Source organism: Mycena indigotica, assembly GCF_014461135.1.
Source record: "Mycena indigotica strain 171206Taipei chromosome Unknown Mind.scaff0003, whole genome shotgun sequence".
In the NCBI taxonomy this organism is placed as follows: Eukaryota; Fungi; Basidiomycota; class Agaricomycetes; order Agaricales; family Mycenaceae; genus Mycena; species Mycena indigotica.
In genome coordinates, this window is record NW_023503002.1 from 3,449,331 (window position 1) to 3,468,714 (window position 19,384).

At 51.4% G+C, this 19,384-nt stretch overlaps 8 protein-coding genes across 8 annotated transcripts; 4 read left to right on the forward strand and 4 right to left on the reverse strand.

Annotated features, from left to right (window-relative positions):
• Window positions 1-869: 869 nt before the first annotated feature.
• Window positions 870-2,598, reverse strand: MIND_00381300 (DAO domain-containing protein; the record flags this gene model as incomplete). The annotated part of the gene is made up of 5 exons (XM_037360645.1): window positions 870-1,067; window positions 1,120-1,743; window positions 1,810-2,108; window positions 2,156-2,170; window positions 2,223-2,598. 5 exons carry the CDS (start codon window positions 2,596-2,598, stop codon window positions 870-872), a joined length of 1,512 nt encoding a protein of 503 aa, XP_037223530.1.
• Window positions 2,599-2,793: 195 nt separating this feature from the next.
• Window positions 2,794-4,576, forward strand: MIND_00381400 (Coronin; the record flags this gene model as incomplete). Its single annotated transcript, XM_037360646.1, has 5 exons — window positions 2,794-2,825; window positions 2,874-2,970; window positions 3,020-3,789; window positions 3,841-4,342; window positions 4,397-4,576. The coding sequence occupies 5 exons, from the start codon at window positions 2,794-2,796 to the stop codon at window positions 4,574-4,576; spliced, it is 1,581 nt and encodes a 526-aa protein (XP_037223531.1).
• A 481-nt stretch (window positions 4,577-5,057) lies between these two features.
• MIND_00381500 (uncharacterized protein) lies at window positions 5,058-7,058 on the reverse strand (the record flags this gene model as incomplete). Its single annotated transcript, XM_037360647.1, has 6 exons — window positions 5,058-5,308; window positions 5,363-5,511; window positions 5,558-5,791; window positions 5,839-6,455; window positions 6,514-6,702; window positions 6,753-7,058. 6 exons carry the CDS (start codon window positions 7,056-7,058, stop codon window positions 5,058-5,060), a joined length of 1,746 nt encoding a protein of 581 aa, XP_037223532.1.
• Window positions 7,059-8,048: 990 nt separating this feature from the next.
• MIND_00381600 (uncharacterized protein) lies at window positions 8,049-10,662 on the reverse strand (the record flags this gene model as incomplete). Its single annotated transcript, XM_037360648.1, has 9 exons — window positions 10,456-10,662; window positions 10,379-10,404; window positions 10,193-10,330; window positions 10,071-10,139; window positions 9,965-10,021; window positions 9,552-9,706; window positions 9,427-9,505; window positions 8,508-9,379; window positions 8,049-8,461 (listed from the first exon to the last, which is right to left on the reverse strand). Exons 1-9 carry the CDS (start codon window positions 10,645-10,647, stop codon window positions 8,049-8,051), a joined length of 2,001 nt encoding a protein of 666 aa, XP_037223533.1. The 5' UTR covers window positions 10,648-10,662.
• Window positions 10,663-10,820: 158 nt separating this feature from the next.
• MIND_00381700 (uncharacterized protein) lies at window positions 10,821-11,271 on the forward strand (the record flags this gene model as incomplete). The annotated part of the gene is made up of 4 exons (XM_037360649.1): window positions 10,821-10,823; window positions 10,873-10,973; window positions 11,025-11,098; window positions 11,153-11,271. 4 exons carry the CDS (start codon window positions 10,821-10,823, stop codon window positions 11,269-11,271), a joined length of 297 nt encoding a protein of 98 aa, XP_037223534.1.
• A 168-nt stretch (window positions 11,272-11,439) lies between these two features.
• On the forward strand, window positions 11,440-11,930 carry MIND_00381800 (TMEM14 protein-like protein; the record flags this gene model as incomplete). Its single annotated transcript, XM_037360650.1, has 4 exons — window positions 11,440-11,442; window positions 11,493-11,593; window positions 11,645-11,718; window positions 11,773-11,930. 4 exons carry the CDS (start codon window positions 11,440-11,442, stop codon window positions 11,928-11,930), a joined length of 336 nt encoding a protein of 111 aa, XP_037223535.1.
• A 223-nt stretch (window positions 11,931-12,153) lies between these two features.
• Window positions 12,154-13,243, forward strand: MIND_00381900 (uncharacterized protein; the record flags this gene model as incomplete). The annotated part of the gene is made up of 7 exons (XM_037360651.1): window positions 12,154-12,173; window positions 12,234-12,277; window positions 12,339-12,426; window positions 12,487-12,607; window positions 12,662-12,944; window positions 13,003-13,079; window positions 13,124-13,243. The coding sequence occupies 7 exons, from the start codon at window positions 12,154-12,156 to the stop codon at window positions 13,241-13,243; spliced, it is 753 nt and encodes a 250-aa protein (XP_037223536.1).
• A 269-nt stretch (window positions 13,244-13,512) lies between these two features.
• Window positions 13,513-15,692, reverse strand: MIND_00382000 (uncharacterized protein; the record flags this gene model as incomplete). The annotated part of the gene is made up of 8 exons (XM_037360652.1): window positions 13,513-13,684; window positions 13,733-14,163; window positions 14,214-14,244; window positions 14,299-14,594; window positions 14,639-14,660; window positions 14,704-14,779; window positions 14,827-15,470; window positions 15,517-15,692. The coding sequence occupies 8 exons, from the start codon at window positions 15,690-15,692 to the stop codon at window positions 13,513-13,515; spliced, it is 1,848 nt and encodes a 615-aa protein (XP_037223537.1).
• Between the last annotated feature and the right edge of the window lie 3,692 nt (window positions 15,693-19,384).

Below are 19,384 nucleotides of genomic sequence, written 5' to 3' on the forward strand. Positions count from 1 at the left end.
TGGCTTTGAGCCAGACCTCCCACCAACGCTGGACAGCGAGAGCTCTTCCATCGAAGAGAGTGCGCCGTCTGTAGCTGACGGCGACGAGTCCGCCAGTCAAGAAACAGATTGTGCGTCAATTCTCTACCATACTCAACTCTCTTTCTCATTGTTCGCTAGCCTCGTCAGAAGACTCGGAATCCACACAATCGTCTTCGGACAGCGATGAAGACGACGAAGTTCCGTCCTCTCCAAAACTATCATCATTAAAAGCCACCATTGCCTCCATCGTTGTGCGAACGAAAAGCGCTCTTCAGCGCCGCTCCCGCTCCTCTAAAAACATTCCTCGTCGCCAGAGACCCATTAGGATCGTGCCAGAATTTTCACAGCCAGGCTTTACGCTGGAGCCTGTGATGGCGGTCGTAGAGGACGAATACGATTGGAGCTTGGAGGAGGAGGGAGAACGTCTTCCACTCAGATTTGTTGTCCCCGACAGTTCACATCTCCACCAATCGATGCCCGTGGATGAACCTGAAGTTGAGCCCGAGCCAGTCGTAGACCCTCGTTGGGCAGACGCCGATTGGAGTGCTCTTGTGGTATGTTTCACTTCTCCTAGCAACTTCCAAGACTGACGATTTGATCAGTGAATCGCACAACCATAACACCATGATGCTTATTTATTTTATTTATTTGAGCAGCAATAGTGCACTACTGCTCTTGTACCATGCGTATGCCCTGAAATCCAATTCTTTCATCGAAATCTATGAGAAAATGACCACTTCTGCTTCATAAAACTGACTACTCATTTCTTGTCCTCAATTGCCTCTCATTACAAAATTAAACTACCACCGTCTTTCTAGTCAACACCATCTCAATACTTCCGGCAATCTTCATGTCAACACACCCCCTGTCCGCGTCAAAAAAGACTTCGGAAACCATTTAGGTGCTATCCACACTATCTCTCTCATATCAGCCAGCATCATCCCGATAACCGCCTCTGCACAGCCATATGCACGAGGCATGCCGTGCCCGGCATACCCTGCCGACATGTATTGGGCTCGATGTTTTCGGCTTGGGACACGGCCGACCTGTCGCTTTTAATCAGCTATATTTCTTGCAGAGAAGCTAGGCTCCGATCACCAACGGAACGTCCAGCGGAGTGTAACCCATAATTCCGGTCCACTCCATCTCTGGCTGCGTGTCGGGGTCGTAGAATCGGGGGAAGAGTGTGGGTAAAAAAGCGCGCAAAGATTTACTGATGGTTGCATCGAGGGTGCTGTCATCTGTGGTCCCAACCTCGTAAGGAGGTTTTGCATCCTCCCGTCTGCCACCAAGAATTATAAGCGGATTTTCTGGTCCAGTAGTGTTGGCTGGTGCAGGGCGAGGAAACCAATATCCCGAGTTGCCTGCCCAGGAAATTTTAGTGATGGTGGAGAGTGCGACGGATGCACGAGTTGCAATGACTTGACCACGGACAGGGAGGATGCCTGCTGAGCTGGCGAGTTGGGGAAGGAGGTGCGAAGCGTAACCGTTTGTTGCATGCAGTACACGGGAGCAGTTAATAGGCCCGCGAGGGGTGACTAGAGCCCAGGGATGGAATTCTGAGTCAAGAGGTACGACTTGATTAACCGGGGTGTGGGTATGGAGCCGAAGATCTAGCGACCGAGTCGTTGAATTCGCTTCAAGGAACAATTTGTTCACGAATTTCAATGGCCAGAGATTGTATCCTGGTGAACGAATGCCCCAATTATATGTTCCGTAAGTCTGTGGGTCACCAGGATTTGGTTAGATACATAGCTGGATAAAAAGGTTACGAAGGTCGCTACTCACCGAGTTCATTTCCTCTCGGTCAACCCACGTTATATTGACATTCTTTCCTGCAGCTTTCGCCGAGTCAACATCCGCGTGTACCTCCGCCAGTAATTCCTCAGTGAGTATTGCATCAATATGTCCGCCTTCGAAAATATCAGCCTCGTCTGCCCAACCTGCTTCGCGAGCGATCCGGACCATTTCAGTGGAAGAATAATGTTCGATAGCGTAGTGTTTGAGAGAATCTTCATCTCCAAAGCGCCGCCTGACTTCTCTGAAGTGTTGGAACTCGTATGGTGTCAAGTTTCCTCCATTGCGACCTGGATAGTCGTTTCAAACGATGTAAATGCAGTTGAAAAGTACACACCTGTTGCACCGGAGCCTAGCTGGGAGTTGAGCTGAGCGGTATCGCGAGTATAAGAATAGTGACTGACAGAAATCGCGTGCCTCGAGGAGAACGGCGCGTAACTGGCTCTTGCCTGCAGGTAGCGGGAATGCGGGGTTGGAGACAGCATTTGCGAGATGGTAGGCTGCAGACACGCCAGTTATCCCAGAGCCGATTATACAGACGTCAGCTTCGTCTGTTAGAGTACCGGTACTCCCTTCAGAGGCGAGAAGATTGGCTCCTGGAGTGTGTGTCCAGAATGAGTGAGTTGGGTTGTCGTGAGGGAGGGAAGCCGGTGCGTGGGTGAATGGGAAAGATAATACGGTCTGGGAGTTTTCTGCGAGGAAAGATAGAGCATATCGGGCACACGACAGGAGAACCAGTGGCCTGAGCAGTTGCAGCAGGTCCGAACCAAACGTCAGCATGACCGTTAGAGGCAAGTGATGAGGTCTGTTCTCTGAAGTTTCAGCCATAGATCTGGGTTAGCTATAGATAGCTCACCATCTCACAAAGGCTCTATCTCCACTATGAATCAGCTTCAAAGTCAGTGTAGGGCAGGCAACATCTGATTTTGGCCATCAGTCTGGTAGCACCGCCACACACTCTGGTCGTCTCCTCCCATGTCGCGGTTCGTCCGGGCCTCGAAATATCGGTGAGGGATGGTGTTTCTTATCTTAGATGCGATTTCTCACCAACCTAGTCATGTCTTTGGCCAGACTGGAAAGAAGGAGTACAGCGTCGAGAATGTCAAAGTGACGGGCAGCGCCTGGGACACGAATGTCGTTGCTGCCTCTGGGGTGCGTATCGCTGCTCAGATCTTTGCTGTAAATGTTGAAGGAAATGAAGGAATACCTTAGTATCAACTGGAATGCATCTGGTGGTGGTGCCTTCGCCATCGTCCCCTTACCCTCCCCCTTCAATGCGACCACGTTGTCCACAAAACTACCTGACAACCTCCCTCTTGCCCGCAGTCATACCGCCCCCGTTCTCGACACGGACTGGTCCCCCCATAACGACAGCATTGTCGCGTCAGGCGGTGAAGATGGCAAGGTCATGATTTGGAAGGTGGAGAGCTCTGCATTCGATGGGTGGGGCGCTGAGGGCTGGAGCCCCGTTGACTTCGACCCTGTTCTTCGCATTGACGGGTCGCCACGGAAGATCGGACAAGTTCTTTTCCACCCTACCGCCTCGAATGTGGTTGCTAGCGCGTCAGGCGAGCATGTTGTCAAGCTTTGGGACCTCGCTTCCCCTGAAGACCCTCGAACTACTCTTACGGGCCACGGAGACGCGATACAAAGCCTTTCTTTCAACCCGACTGGCACTCTTCTTGCGACTACGTGTCGCGACCGTAAACTGCGGATTTTCGACCCTCGTGCTGGTGGCGAAGCGGTACGCATTACTGACGGGCATGGCGGTATCAAAGGGTCTCGCGTTGTGTGGATGGGAGAGAACGACCGAATTGCAACGACTGGCTTCAGCAAAATGAGTGATCGACAAGTGGCCGTTTGGGAGACTGGGGGATTAAGCAACCTCAAAACACTTGTCATTGACCAGTCTGCGGGTGTTATCATGCCTTTCTGGTCGGACAACAACATCTTGTTCCTCGCCGGAAAAGGGTACGAATTTCTTTTCTCTTTCCGCAACTAAGTGTGCTAAAAATGTGTTAGCGATGGGAACATCCGCTACTACGAATACGAATCTGACGCACTCTACGCCCTTTCTGAACACAAATCCTCCGATCCTCAACGTGGAATGTGCTTCCTTCCCCGTCGAGCGCTGAACGTTTCCGAATGCGAAATTGCCCGTGCTTACAAAGTCATGGGGTCGACTATCGAGCCCATTGCATTTATCGTTCCTCGCAAGGCTGATTCATTCCAATCCGACATCTATCCACCCGCACCCAGCTCTGAAGCTAGTCTTTCGGCATCCGAGTTCTTTGCGGGAAAGACTGCTCCGTTGCGATTGGTCAACCTGGCGGATGGTGTCAGCTTTGCTAGTTCAGCAAGTGCGACACCAGTCCCTACAAGGACGGCAACCGCACCAGCTCCAACACCAGCTCCCGCCCCCGTTCAAGCACAACCACCTCCACCTATTGCCCAACCAACCCCTCCTCCGCCACAAGCGATTCCTCGTGCCGAACCTGTATATAGTCGTCAACCGAGCGTCGATGTGAGTTAACTGCTATATATTCTCTTCTGGATCTAACCCCCCGCTTCTATGTAGTCATACTCTGCGCCAACTCCAGCCAAGAGTAGCAGCACGGACAGCGCTCTTGTGGAGGAGAATGCGCGGTTGACATCTGAGTTGCGCGAGGCGCGGGAGAAAATCCGTGGGCTGGAGCTGCAGTTAGAGAGTGTCCGTGCAAATGCTAGGAAGGCTGCGCAGGCGCTTCTGGATGGCTAATGTAGAAATGCAGTGATTGCGAACGGGCCGAATTACATACACTTTCCTTTGATTACTGTCACTCTTCTTTGAGAATCTGGAACGGGTGCTGTTGTCTGCACCTACTTGGCGGGTAGACATCGATGCTAGGTGCTTACTAATGCGTTGTGGTCTTGATGTTGTCCGAGAATTAGAGTTGCATTGAAGCGGATTCGCAGGTCCGAAAAAAACTCAGCTCGTTCAACTTACCTTCAGACTTCTCGACCCATCAGACGGCGAGAGAACACGCGAGTGATTCTCAGTTTTCAAGAGTCTGACTGTCTGAATTGCATTGTCTGGCGTTCAGAGAACCTGAAGTATTACGGGCACTTGACTTTGGATTCAAATTTCTTTCATTCATTCTTTCAAGGGAGAGTGCGACCAAATAAATATAAATAAGCCCAGACTATTATGACTACATGCTAAGTAATTAGATAGTTTTTAATACACCTCAACCAACAAATCAGAGCCTGCGACCTTGGTCGGGCACTGGCGGGGAGGCGCCCGAGCCAATCATGATCTGCGCGCCGACGCTGACATACTCGTCCGCGACGACGACGTAGAGGTAGCCCGGACCAGGGGGGTACACCCTGTTGTTGGGCGGGCTGGTGATGTGCAGCGTCTTGTGGTCCCTGTCGAGGGTGGCCTCGAGGTAGACGAGCCTGTTGCTCGAGTGGAACGCGTGCGAGGAGAACCCGAGGTCCATCAGGGCGACTGAAAAGCACGCGAATCAGCATCGCAGTTTTGGAAGGGGAGGCTGGTGCTTACCCTTGATGGTGGGGAAGATGCCAGCCTTCTTGGGAAGGGTGACTTGAAGGGTGAAGTGCGCATCGAAGGCAACCTTGGCGGGAACCCGGGACAGCACAGGTCGCTCGAGATACATGTAGGGGGGGTTGAGGTACTCGACGCGGAATTCACTAGCTGGGTGTCAACAAAACCGATTATGCTGAACCAGAGACTTACGTGGGGTAAGGAACGGTGGTGTTGACCTCAACCTGTGGGTTGGAACCAGCGATCAGGATATTTCTGTTGGCACAATTAGATATTGCTGTATCATGACCGAAGCAGGACACTTGCCCAGAAGGGGTCACGGTGGCGGTGGAGTGGTACATCCGCGCAATATTCGTGGTCGGGAGGCCCTTCTTGATCATCCGTTTCCCAACCGGCGCCAGAGGGTCGTAAAGTGTCGGAGTAAAGCTGGCAAAAGGTCAATTTTTTGCAGTGTAGCGAAACAAAAAACACACTTGGGATGGTCGGCATTTGAGTTGCCGACCGGGTCCTTGATCCAGGAAAGGAAACTCGAGAACGCGGAGTACCCAGTCTGCGCGCCGTTGACAATGATGATCTGACCGGTGGGAAGGATGAGCATCTCGGGGAGAATGCGGCGCTCAGGCATGCGCTCGACAATCCAGCCTCTCTTGATGCCAGCGGGCGACAATTCAATGCGCGAACATTGGTCTGAGGCGGGCGTCTGGCTGGATAGTTCGGGAGGCGCAATCCGTTCGTCGGTATCTGAGCCACCGCAGACGAGGACTTCGGGAATGTAGTTCGGCGGGGACAGAGGCAGAAGTTGGGCGGAGCCATCGAAGGGATTGCTGACTTTGACCCCGTTGGGGATGTCCGGCAGCCTTGTCTCCTTCTTGGTGTCGACGTTGTAAATGATGGACTGGTTTCCAGCGACCATGAAAATAGTGCCATCGGTAAGGGAGAAGATACGAGGGAACATATTCGTCTTGCCGGCGCGAACGAGGAAGGGAGAGGGGCGTACGACCCCTCCATCCCTAGGCGGGAAGAATTCGTAGGAGTTCTCGGGGAACTCGTTGTAAAAGAGCGAGAAGTTGAGCGAGCCACCGGCAATGAACTAATGGCAGGATTGCGGGTCAGGTTCAATACTAAATGGTCTAAATAAAGCAACCCACGAGAGAGCCATCGTAGATTCGGATTGCAGACGGATACCAACGCGCAGCCGTTAAATGGAGGGTGCTGGGGTCGTCATAGAGAGTGCATCCAACACCGCTTGGGCTAGTGCAAGGTTCAAAAATACGAAGGCCTTGGTACCCATTGACGCCTTGTGATAGGGTGGGGATCCAATTACCGCCTACACTAACCTGTAAAGCATGATTAGCACTTGAAGAAAACCTGTGAGGCTTTGCCCTACCGTGCTGCCGTTGCTGAGGGTGGCGCCAGAAGCGCAGAATGTGTCGGAATTGACCTGGATTGGGGTGACGACGTTGGTAGTCAGGTCGTACAAGGCGCCCCAGGCCGATTCGTTACCCATTAGAAGTGGGGTCCTGGTGGCCGACAAATCATAAAGGAGAGCGAGCGTGGGGGAAACGATGGTAGCCTCGAGCGCGAGGAGACCAGTGGTGCCATTCTGGACAAAATGCCAGCCACTGGTGGCGGCGACACGAGAAAAACCCGCAAGTAGAGAAATAAATACAGAGGCAGAGATCGGGCGAGGCATTTTTGGACGCCTTGTTGCTGAAGAGAATTGGGACTAGCGCTGAGCTTTTTATAGTCGTTAAGGTCGGCTACAACATGTTTTCACCGAAGTCTCGAGCTAGTCAAAATGAATGGATGCGACCGTTTCGTGCAATTACCGAATTTCCGGAAAGACACAGGCCCTAGATGCTTGAACATGAATTGGTTCCTGAAATAACTCGGGGCGGAATCGGGACGGACAAAACATCGCTGCTGTAGGCAAGAAACGGCCTGTGCTTTTGTCGAGAGAGCCGATGTCAACATTTCTATATGTTCTGGGTTTCAGAATTGACGCCAACTTGACGGGCCACCGCCATAGACATGCCGAAAAGAAAGGATAACGGACGTGGTCCAGACTTTGGCGTGCAGCGCGTGAAAAGATCGTGAAAGCGAATGTCCGAGAAATGGAGATCAGTGATGAGATTGCGCCCGTCTCAACCTCAATGATTCGTAGTGCATTGAGGGTCCCGATTCAGAGTCATGGCTTACGGCGTTGGCGCCGCCTACTTGCATTAATTCGTGCCGAAAGGTTGTTACGCAGCATTCGTTTCAAGTTGTTGGGGTGAGATTACGGGCAACGACTATCGCGTGAATGAGAATTAGAGGTGCTGGGTGGTTCGGGACAAGACGTTTCAGCTCACGTGTCACCTGTCACGCGTCTTCGACAGACACCCACACTAAGTGCGGCAAGGTCGGTCAATGGTCGGTGTCAATATGCACAGTGCCACGAGCTCTCCCAATACTGATGTGGCTGGTGATAATCATTAACAGCCAGCCACAACAACGATGAGCTGTTGCAACACCCGCCTTTTGGGAAAGGTTAAAAAAAGAATCAAGTGGAAACAAAAGATATCGCAGTCATCAGTCACAATTTTTTGAATTCACATACCCGCCGAGCCGAGTGATTCATAGGATTGACAGCGACAGCCATCTCTATTATCCGCCCATGAGACAGCATTAACCGCCGAGCCGCCTAATCTTCCCCTGGAGCACCGCCCCTTCGCCTGCGCTGCATTTTGCCAGCCTCCTTCCAGCGTCTCGTCCAATCCCTGGTCAGCTCGATCTTCTCCGCCTCCCACTTAGTGCGGATCTCTTCATCCGTCTCCGTCTTACAGAAATGAGCGGACCAGCCGGCATCCTTGGCGACGTCGATAATGTCCCGTTGCCTTGCCTTCAGGTTTGTATCGTCGGAGAATGAGCTTGGAAGGGGAAAAAAGAGCGGTTGCTTCGGATCTAGAGTTATAGGGGCGTGCGCCGCTATATTGGCAGGAACGAAAACAAGAGTGGGCTGTGACTCGCGAGGCGTAGGTGCCTTGGTGGTGGTGAGATCCGCGAACTGAGTTTCGTCGAGATCAAGGTCAAGATGTCCGAGAAGAGAAAAGCCAGCTGTGTGACAGTTAATACGGAGGATATAGCTGTGTTTGTGGCGTACCAGGGCCATCTTCTGTTCTTGGGGCGAAAAGCTCTTTTAATTTTGTGGCTCTCGATGGTTCGCGTGGTGCTGCAGCCTGCGGCACTTCGTCGGCCTCGTGTTGTTGTGTCAAGCCGCCATTGTCGACGTTCATGGGGACGAACTCAATATCGTCTTCGGTGTCTTTACCCGAATGAATGCCACCTATTTTCAGCAGCTCCTCTTCATCGACATCCGATCCAACACTTTCACGTCCACCCCATTGCTCCGCATCTCGCCCGAACAGAGAGTTTAAAATATTGAGAGTATCACTCTTCTCCGCCAAAAGATCGATAGTCGTAGGGTGGGCTGATTTGACAGCTAATGGTACTGGCGGCGCCGGTGTCCGCTTCTGGATAGTCTTCATTTGTCGGGGATTTTGAATACGATGCGCTGCTTCAACGGCTGGCTTGAGGATGGGAGGTGTTGGGAGGTCTTCTTCACTTGACGAGGTATCGCTTTCTTCAACGAGGGAAGGCTTTGGGTGAGAATACTCGGGTTTTGGCAGCTGTCCAGCATTTTCTAGGAACAACCCTTTGAGATGAACGCTCCCCCATCGCGTCACATCGATGGTCCGACGCCGGGCGCGAGAGTCGGGATCCCGGCGCCGCTTGGGCTTGACATTCGACTGCTTGGCCTTCTTAGATTGCGGCTCAACTGACAAGGGCGGAGGCAATGGATGTAAGGGTCGCATCTTCATTGGTCGCAACATGCGGCCCATTTCAGTAACTTTCCAGCCCCTGCGAACGGCATTCTCGGGAGTTACTAGTGTCATGTCTTCTGCAAAGACGGCGCCGTGTTTACGTTTACGATTTGGGGGAGCATCCGTCGTTGGAGCGTTTTCCGCGGCTACTCTTGGGAGATTCAGTTTTCCGTGGTCTGAAAACATTGCTGGGCACACCGTTGGGAGTAGTCTGGTTTCGCGTCCCCAACGCGCACTTTGACGCCTTTCCAGATCGATCCGCTGAGCGAGTTGACGCCTGAGACGCATCAAACAATGGATGGTGATCTTCAGTCTGAACACACATTTCGTTATACTGGCCTCTGCGCCCTCAATGCTAATGTACCCAAATTTTCGCGGCTGACCAACACCATCGAGCTGCCCAAGGCCATCGACGGATTTGACGGTACCAAACTTGCTGAAGTGTGTCGCGAGGGATTTTTTTAGGTCAGCAGAGCCGCTAGCAGGAATAGAGGGAGCGAAAGAGATGTGTAGGCGTTTGGTGATTTTGGCTGAGGACATGTCACCGTCACACGCGTGACCCTCTTCTTGAATGCGCATTGCGTTCACCAGTGTACTTAAACCAGCAAGTCAAGACTCTATACATGAGCCTCTTTCAATCTTGGCCTACACATATCCTTGGCCGTCGTCTATGAGATGTATTTTCAATCCAACTCAACGACTACAAGATTACAAGTCCTCTTCGGATCAAGGTTACAGCCCTCCAGAATTGCGACGCTTGCCTGCCAGGAGATTCACTCCTTGAAGTAGCTTCCTATTCAAGCGGTTAATGGAAACTGAGGAATCTCTCTAGTCAACGCAACAATTTGTTGGAGCCTTGCACTCTGGTTCCTGGCACCTCGAAATCGCGTTTCAAGAACACGAAAGTAGGCCTGGTCACGACGATGTCAGAATTTAAGCAGAACTTGCTCTGAAAGTTGCGCACATTGCCGTGATGTTATAGTAAAGACCGGCCGCTCGACCGTCTGGCCCATCGATGTCGCAGTAGATGAAATTAACGCGATCGTTGAACGACCCCGAGAGCTCATTCCAGTACGGCTTTATCATCTTGCATCCAGCGCATCTTCACAAACTTGTTCGGCAAATTCTCCTATACGAGGGAGATACAGACCCTGATGTGGCGCCAAAGTTGATAACCTATGGTTGTAAGCTGATCACACACAACTCGAGTTGGATAAAACGACCCACAGTCGACTTTAACTCCGCGTCCGAGATGAACTTTTGGAGTTCTTCGAGATCTTTGATTTGATTTACGGTCGAAGGGCTGTCTTCTTCTCCGTTTCCATTGTTCTGAGTACTCTCGACGATGCCTTCTTTAGGTCGGTAACGAGGGATGACGAGCTCATCGTGGGGCATGAAGATTTTAGCATTTACTGGCATGGTCAGAGACAAGAGACAGATGGAGCGCCTTATTCCCACTCCCATCGGCATACAGCACTAGCATTCGAAAATACATTTTGACCCGATATCAATGAGCATTCTCGACGTTGTTTTGCTTCTGTTTGTCCTGCACGTGATCTTTCGTCCTTCACTTCCTTATCGTTCACTCGAAAATGGTTCGACGGCGCAGTTTCGCGTGTGCTACGCGCTGACAACCTTGCACAGTCGGCATATCCTGCGTTCGTAATGAGCCTGCTGTGTATCATTGGTGGTGGGATGGGCTTTGCGCGAAAGGGCTCCCTCATGTCGCTCATCTCCGGTTTAACGTATGCTCTTTCCCTTCTTTCCTGTTGGCTTTCTTCCATTCCGTCTTCCAGGACCGGCATGCTTTACTTGTGGAGTGGGCAACAGATTGGGGAGGGACTCAAAGTTGGCCACCAAGGCGCCTTCGGTGCGTTTCCTGCTCATTCATTCCTCCTTTGCTGACCAGCTTCATACACAACAGCTGCCTCCGCTCTTCTCACACTATCTTCCATCCCCCGATTGTCCAAGGGCCCCATCCCCAAAGTGCTTGCGGTTACGTCAGCTGCAGTCGCGTTCTACTACAGCCGTCTGCTGTATTAGACACACAAGTGAATATATTCATCGAGAACCAGGCCTCTTTCCTCGCCGTTGTCGTGTTGTGAGGGTTCCTGGGTTCCAGACACCTGATCAGAATCACACGCTTCTCCACGTTTCCCCACATCTCACCTTTTGCCCTTCTCCTCCTAGCCGCCAGCAAGACCTACACTTATGGTGAGCCTCCCGTCATCATTTGTTCTCACCAGCGCTCACAACTTTCACAGTCAGCCTACCCCGCATTCGCTATGGGTGGATTCTGCCTGCTGGGAGGGTTAACAGGCTTTGCCCGTACTCGAAGCATACCCTCCCTCGTCGCTGGAGTTGGGTACGGTTGTCTGTTTCTCACAGGACCTCTGTGTAACTGAATGTGGAACAGTGTCGGTGCCGCTTACCTCTGGGCTGGAGATCGTATCCGGAAGGGCCAGCAGAATGGAATTGAAGCAGCTATCGGTGCGTGGGCATCGGCATTTCCCCTGTTTTCACGACTTATTTCCCTCTCCCTAGGAGCTTCGGCTGTCCTCTTTGCTGGATCCGCTCCCCGAATGCTTAAGGGGCCAGTCCCCGCGATGTTAACTGCGACATCTACGGCTGCAGGCATTTACTATGGGAAAACTGCATACGCTTTAAGAAGGCATGATGCTGAGAACCCGCATGCTCATTAATACTTATTGGTGTTGTGTCATCCCCTGCTCTTATTTGTGCTGTTGTACCGGAATCCATTGCATAGCTCGGCTTTTATTCGTTGCAGGAAGTTTAGAGGGGTTTCGGACCCGATGACCGAAATTTCACGATCCAGTGACTTTTCTTCAGACGCGTTGGACGTCAAGTCGTACCATCTAGGTCGGAGTCTGACGGACGGAAGAAGATTGCTTACGGATCTTGCGAATGACGACGACGAGTCAGACGTGCGGCGGCGGCTGAAATATAAACAGGCTCTTGACTTCCTGCTTCCTTGACCTTCTCAGAATGCCCGTGAATTCGGTGGCAGAGAATGTTTTAGGAACGATGGGTGAGTTGGGTATATTCCATTCCGAGTCCTTCGTTTTTACTCACTCTGTGTTGACTTTTAGGTACTGTATGTTGGACGATTCAGATGATTCCACAGATCTGGAAAAGTTGGCGGACAAAATCGACGCAGGGGCTTTCGCATTGGCTTGTGTGAGTTCGATGTTTTGGACGGATGCGTATGGAAACTGACTACTGTCTGGTCTCCTGCAGGCTTGTATGGGGATGCGCTGCGAGTTTCCTTGGGGCGTATACGATCATTCTTGAGCTCAATATCCCGCTCATCGTACAGCCTCAACTGTTTGGCTTCTTAGCACTGGTGTCTTGGGGCCAGGTGAGCATATTCGCTGACTCGCATTACTCGAATTCCAACCACCTATCATGACAGTGCCAATACTACGGAAACGCTCAGCCGAAACGACGCAAACGCGCAATACTACTAGCTCTAGTTGTGATGCTGCTCGTTGGGGCCCTTGAAGTCATGCTCGTCTTCGCAGTTGGCCCCTCATACCGCAACAACACCGAGTCTGGCAAACGCGCTGTCCAATTCCTCGGCATTATCAGCTCTGTGCTCATTTCGCTCGCCCTGATTCCGCAGTATGGCGAGATATATCGGCTGAAGGAGGTCGTTGGGATTTCAATCGCGTTCATGGTTGTTGACGCGCTTGGAGGTGAGCATTGTGGATTTCTTGAGAGGTTTATGTAAATTGAAGACAGTTATTTCTAAAGGTGTATTTTCAGACCTGTCTCTTGTATTTCGAGACAAGTTTGATGTTATTGCGGCTATAACCTATTCGCTCGTCGTGGTAAGTGGGCTCTGCTACGTGTTTGACTGGGGCTACATTCACAGGTTCTCGATGGGTTCGTGTTACTACTTGCGCTTATCCTCAATCCGCGAGCCGAGAAAAGACGACAAAGGCTTGCTCTACTGGCTATTGGGACACCCCCGTCCACTGCAAACCGCCAGTGATACTGTGGTCGACAAGTAGTGGTGGTGGTGACTAAGTAATTCAGCTGAATTGACACCGGGATGCATCGGCCTTTTAATTGGACTTAGCATTTGGAGAAGGCTCATTGCAAACAAACACTAGTCATATAAATCTGCATATATACAAGGGCCTCTGGCGCTGACGCCTGAGTCTAAGACCTTGCTTTCTCTCGCGCTCATTTTAGCCGCCGTCTGTGTACACATAGATTACCAAGCTCAGAATCCTTGGCCATAAACACATCTCTCGAGTCTTAAGGATTCGTACGGTCATCATTATACCAAGACTTCCAATCCATCGTAGACGCAATGGTGTTTTCGAATCTATGCACCACCTTGTCTGCATCGAACTCGGACACCGTCTCCCATGAGTAAGCCACGATTTCGTTGAAAATACTGCGGTAGGCCAGCAGTATCTCCCACAACCTATGATAGAGTATGAACGAACAGCATAAAGTTTATGCTGCATCTCACCGACGCATGCGTGGATTCGTTCTGGTCCAGGGCAAGAACGCAGGTTGCGTCCAAACCACCAGGCAGGGGCGGTGTGAATTTTCTTCGCCAGGCCCAGGCAGTTGCGGGTCAGGGGACAAAGGGAACGCTTGGAGAATGCTGGCTGCAGAAGAGAAATGTCTTGATTGGTCCACGAATACTTGTTTTGCGCGCAAGAAGAAGTTATAGGGTAAAATGAGTGGCAGCCGTAATGCGGGTTCGTCGATTGTAAAGAGATCTACCATCGCTGAGGCCACGAGCAAGTGGCGAAATTTCATTTCTCGATTATCTCTTGGAATGAACGGAGAAAATGCGTGTGACCGGTTGTGCTCCCACGTTCGCCTACTCTGTGTGAGCGCCCACACGGTGAGTCGACTCAAGGACGGGGCATTCAGTAAAGGAATATCCATGATCTTCGTCGTAGTATCAGCTTGCGATAAACTTCTTAAGGGTAACTTCGTACCCCGTCCACATGGTAAGAAGGAGCACATAACCTGTGACGCTAGTGGTCAAACACAGTTTCGGCGCCGAGGTTTGAAAGACCTTACTGTATATCATGCTGTATCACCCATTCCACGAAGGCCACGTGTCGCAGCAAAGTCGTGCTGGAATCCAGATAGGATCTACCGGGACTCTCATTGAGGCCCTCAGTGAACCATGCTGGAGTGCGCAGCTCCAATCGCAGAGGATATGGGGGGCCACCAGGAAGCAATGAGGCCACGAAAGACCGCTGTTCATTCATATCCCGACGGAACTTGACTCGGGGGGCAACTCCTAGATCTGCGGTTTCGCTGCGGGCGTATAAACCGGCGAGATCAGTTTCCGATAGACGGAGCGCGAAACCCTATGCGCATAAGACATCAGCAACGACTGAGTGTGTGGAAATACCTGCAAGGATAAAGACAAAAGGCTCGGTAGTTGCAGCGTGCGAATGAGGTCGAAAATGCACTCACTCAAAGGATAAATTATCGGTACAAAAGGCTCGACGATCTGCTTCGATCACTCTAAAGTTTATAGAGTTGCTGCTAGCTATTCACCGCGTCAATCAGTGAGAAAACGGTGAATTATAGTCGTACTCTCGATAGCCCGAAGTGCGCAAGGAGTAGCGGTGAGGTCCAGTCCGTCCCACAACAATCCTAGGGCGTCGACGGGCTCCTCCAGCAGCCATTCAAGAGGCCCGTCGTAAATCCGTTGTAGTATGTCGATGCGGCGGTCCTCGTCCGAGACAATGGATATGGAGGCGATTCCGCGCCATATCCAGTACCTTCGACCTGGTCGGTTGTTCTTGAAACAGGATAGGATGTTGCGTAAGCGATCTTCAATTGACAGTGTACTGTCACGCAGTAGAATCAGGGTTATTGGACACGCACGCCACGTTTGAAGCCAGTGTGGACCTCTCGTGATAGGGTCGGTCAAAGTGAATAAGACAGACGCTCCCACAAGAGCAATGCCGTTCCAGGTCAAGTTATTGAGTAGCCCGTCAGTGACTAATTGGAGCTGCGAGTGGAATTCACTGGAGGTCGCGGTTACATGTCTTGAAGTAGGCTGGAAATAATCGAGGAGATCACATCCCCGGAATTTGGGTACGGTGTCAAAAGAGATGACGGTGGCGTCCATATGAGTCACGTGAAAAGAATGAGGCAGATCGGAACAATGCAACAACAAAAGTCGCGCGGCGGAAGGAGTAGTGTTGCGTAAGTGTTCCATGTGACTCTCCAACCTAAAGCATATCAGATGAAGCAGTCCTCGAGTCATGATGAGCTGACCAGTCATCAAGCTTCTCTCCATGACCGTTCAATTTACGGGCCATAGGATAGCGTAGCAGAGGCAGGATGTGGTTAGGCACGATAGAGAAGTTCTCCACTGGAGTGTCCAGAGACACGCGAGCAGCGCATAGTTGTGTTAACGTAGGCAAGGGCTTCGGTGACTGCGACGACGGCATTGTGAATACGTACTCCGACGTGGAGTTTAGTCGAGACCAGGCTTAACAATGACGTGAGATTAAATAGCCAGTGAAATTGACCTGACAAACGGATGGAGGCTACAGTCTCCATTATACCAAGTAGCAGATCGACTAGACTCGTTGCTTGTGGGCGAACACGAAAGAAACAGTAGTTAGCAAGCAGTATTTATACTTTTTCAATCCAACGGACGGGGCCCCGCCTAAATTCAACTTTCCCTGTGTTGTGCTGCTACTTGATGGATAGTTAATATTGATTATTGCCCAAGGTGTCAGGGCAGCAGACCGCCCCCTGTAGAAAGAGTAAATAAAGAAGCAACGGATTCAGACTGTACTTACCACAGAAAAAAAAAAGCCGTGGAATGTATTTTACGCGTACATCCTGCCAGCTGACCGTAGGCAGGTCGAGAATGGCTGGGTCTGAGAATCCATGCATTGACTGTAGCGCTGGAGCTACATTGCCATGTGGAGCTAATGTCGAACCGCACTTATTTATCATGATGACTCGGGCAGCACCGCTGGAGTGCAGCGGGAGAGACTTGTGACACCTCCTTGGGGTTTAACAGCCAACGGTGCTCATATCTATCAACGAGCAAGGTTCTTAAAGAAGTTAGCTTGTAGGTCGGAAGTAGTTCCGGAGAAGAAGTACCCCGATGGCTTCGATTCGAACTGGTTCGTGAACTTCACCATCTGTCTGGAGGTTGATACCAAGGTTCCCAGGAGGTGCGAGAACGACAGAAGACCAGACATTTAAGAAGGAGGAGAGTGGCACAAGGTTAGCTTCAACATGGAGCCCGCCCTGTCGTTTGGGGTTCCTCTACCACCGTTTGCATCGCACTCCTATCCCGATCTTGCGTTGGACCAGCTTTCCGTCAGCCACACAGGGCAATCCGAAATCCGATATGTTATAGATACCGAGGCCGTCACTGCCGAGCCTTATCTGCTGAGTGTGGCCGGTATCGTGCGCTATATGGGACAAGAGACATGCGGGAGAAAATCCAAGGTATGGGGACGTACCGTACGACGAAGGAGTGCTGACCTCGTTAGGTACTCATGTTAGCGCGTCCGCCCGGCGTTTATGGTGACACCTTCGACCGCACCCTGCACGCTCTAGACGAAGTTACCGGTTCACCCGAATCTGTGGTGCATGTAAGCTTGTCCTTCGCTAAGCCTGAAAATGATATCTGACTCCGCTACCTGACAAGCTACCGAAGTGTATTCACCTTTGCGCCATCCCCAATTTGGACGGCGAGGGAGGTTTTATATTTATCGTGTACGAAGAGGGCGAAGTTCTGCTGGTCAGTATCGAACTTCAGTAGCGGTAAACAGCTGACTTCGGCAACAGACGAAGGTGGACCACAATTATTCTAACGCGATTCCATTCGCGTCGTCTGAAAGTCCATTCCTCGAAATCGGAGCTTTGATCCACGTCGAGGGGTTCATGCTCAGAGAGGATCGTCGTGTGACAGGCGGCCACTCCTGGGAAACCGTACGTTCTAATCTCATCGTCGCAGATTGACTGATGAGGTCTACTGTTTTAGCATTGGACCATACGCGCCAAGTATCTGAGCCGCATGTATTGTTCCAAGAGACGTCCTATGCGGGATCAGCGTAAGGGGTCTGAGCGAGTGCAGGCTTGATGTAGTCATTTTAGCTCACGTCTTACGAAAATTTGTACTCGAGACAAGATTAGTCAAAGATGAGAAATTGCATTACAGCATGATGGACGGCCGTACATACTTAAGGTCCACAGTGTTGTTATCGTGTATCGTTTTGTGATGGCTACATTCCTTCGAGACTTCGACCCGCGCAGCTTTTACAACCAGGAATGCGCTAGCATTTGACGATGTCCTGCTGGTAGCTGACACTGGAGCCGAACTACGTCGCGTGGTGGAGGGCCATGGAACCGGTCGAGCGTTCATTCTCACCTTTTTCGCTAAGCTTGAAGAAACCTTTGAGCTGAGCAAAGGACGCCAAGTAAGCACGTACTAATGTTGTTGTAGAGCGTTCTTCGAAATTTCGATAGATGTTGCTATTGTCCGCGCCGGATGATTTCTTCGCACCGCCCTTCAGACGTACGGCGGAGTTCCTTCATGGGATACAGGGAGCGTGGCGGAGCATATTTCATGTAAAATTAATGTTTATCCGGACGCGCAAGCTGACCGTTATCATACAGATTCCTTTCCAAGTTCATTCCTGCGTGCAATACGAGGAGTCAGTTCCCAATAGTTATATCATCGTGCATTTGGACCAGGAGACGCACATGGTATTGTTTTTGGTCTCAGCGCGAACTGCTTTCGATCATTTATCTGTTGTTCAGCTTCAAGCCCGCTGGAGCACCTCTCCCGTATATCCAGAAGCAGACAAGGACGTGCCTTTTGCAGAGGATCATTGCGACATACTGCAGAAGGGGGCTCTCATTCGGTGTGATGTGTCTGTTTTCAGGGAGGACACCCCAGACCTCAGGAACCGAGTTTGGAACACAGTAAGCGGCCAGTCTGTGAGGGATGAGCACAGCATGCTGACACACCTTAGGCGTGGATCTTGGGTGGGGAGCGTGTTACTCGTGTGTACCGATGTCCGTCCGTGGGGAAATCGTTGTGCGGTGATAGCTATTGTGGGGGTGCAGACCCCACGGTGCCTTCGAATGTTGCTTGTGGAGTCCAGGACGGTGCACTACGCAAGAAACATGGAAGCGGGGAAGTGGAGGGTGAGGTATGCGTGACTACTGTGAGTCTTGTGACTGGTCGCGCATGAATGATCGTGATGCTGTACGGTCGATTTTGCCTCATACCGATACGTTGTATTGCGTCTACTTTGGAGTTGCCCGTGCTACTGCATGCGTCTACATGGCGATGTATATTTTTCTAAAACCCGTCATGCTTTCTAAGGAAGAATGTGCAGGACGCGTGAGGGAGCGAAGTCTAGCTGTGAGCGTTGTAGGGAAGCTCATCGCCCTTGTCAGGCGGGAGAACCCTGCGCGAGATGCTGTTATCGGGGCCTTTGCCAGTTTTGCACGTATCGGGCTTCCCCGAAAAGGAAGGCGAGAGAAAATACTTTCGTTCAGGGGCAATAATGACGACTTAAATAGCGCTCAGACGTCGTGGTCCAATCTTCATCCAAGAGTCCCAGACGAGAAATGATACCTGTGTCGGAGTCACAATCGCACTCTACGGATATCTCTGACGACACCGCGGCAATGTCTTACTCCAGCAGTTTGTCGACTTTTCCACAGCCCAGCAGGCCCAGCAACGCCTTTATACTGTTCAGGTACCACCCCAGCGCCGAAGGACGATCCAGCAACGATTGACGTACTTGACACAGGTGTGACTGTCTGAAGCATACCAGCCATTTACCGCCTAGGTCTCCTTCTCGAAGAGGGGACACCATCGCTACATTATGGCGAGGTCTAAGCGAAGAGGAACGGGAGGTATACTTCGAGCGCGCACGAGAGGTGAAGCGCCTACATCTCCTGCGATATCCGGGGTACAAGTATATGCCAAGGAAACGGCGGCAGTCGCGCAAAGTCGATGTCTCCCGGGACAAAGGTTTTACAGAGTTTGTAGCATGGAAGATACCGGAGGAGTCGTGCGACGAGGGAGGCGGTACCCAGGAGGCTATACCGCTTTCATACCCCGGAGGGTCATGTATGTCAGGTAAATTTTCCCGGATAC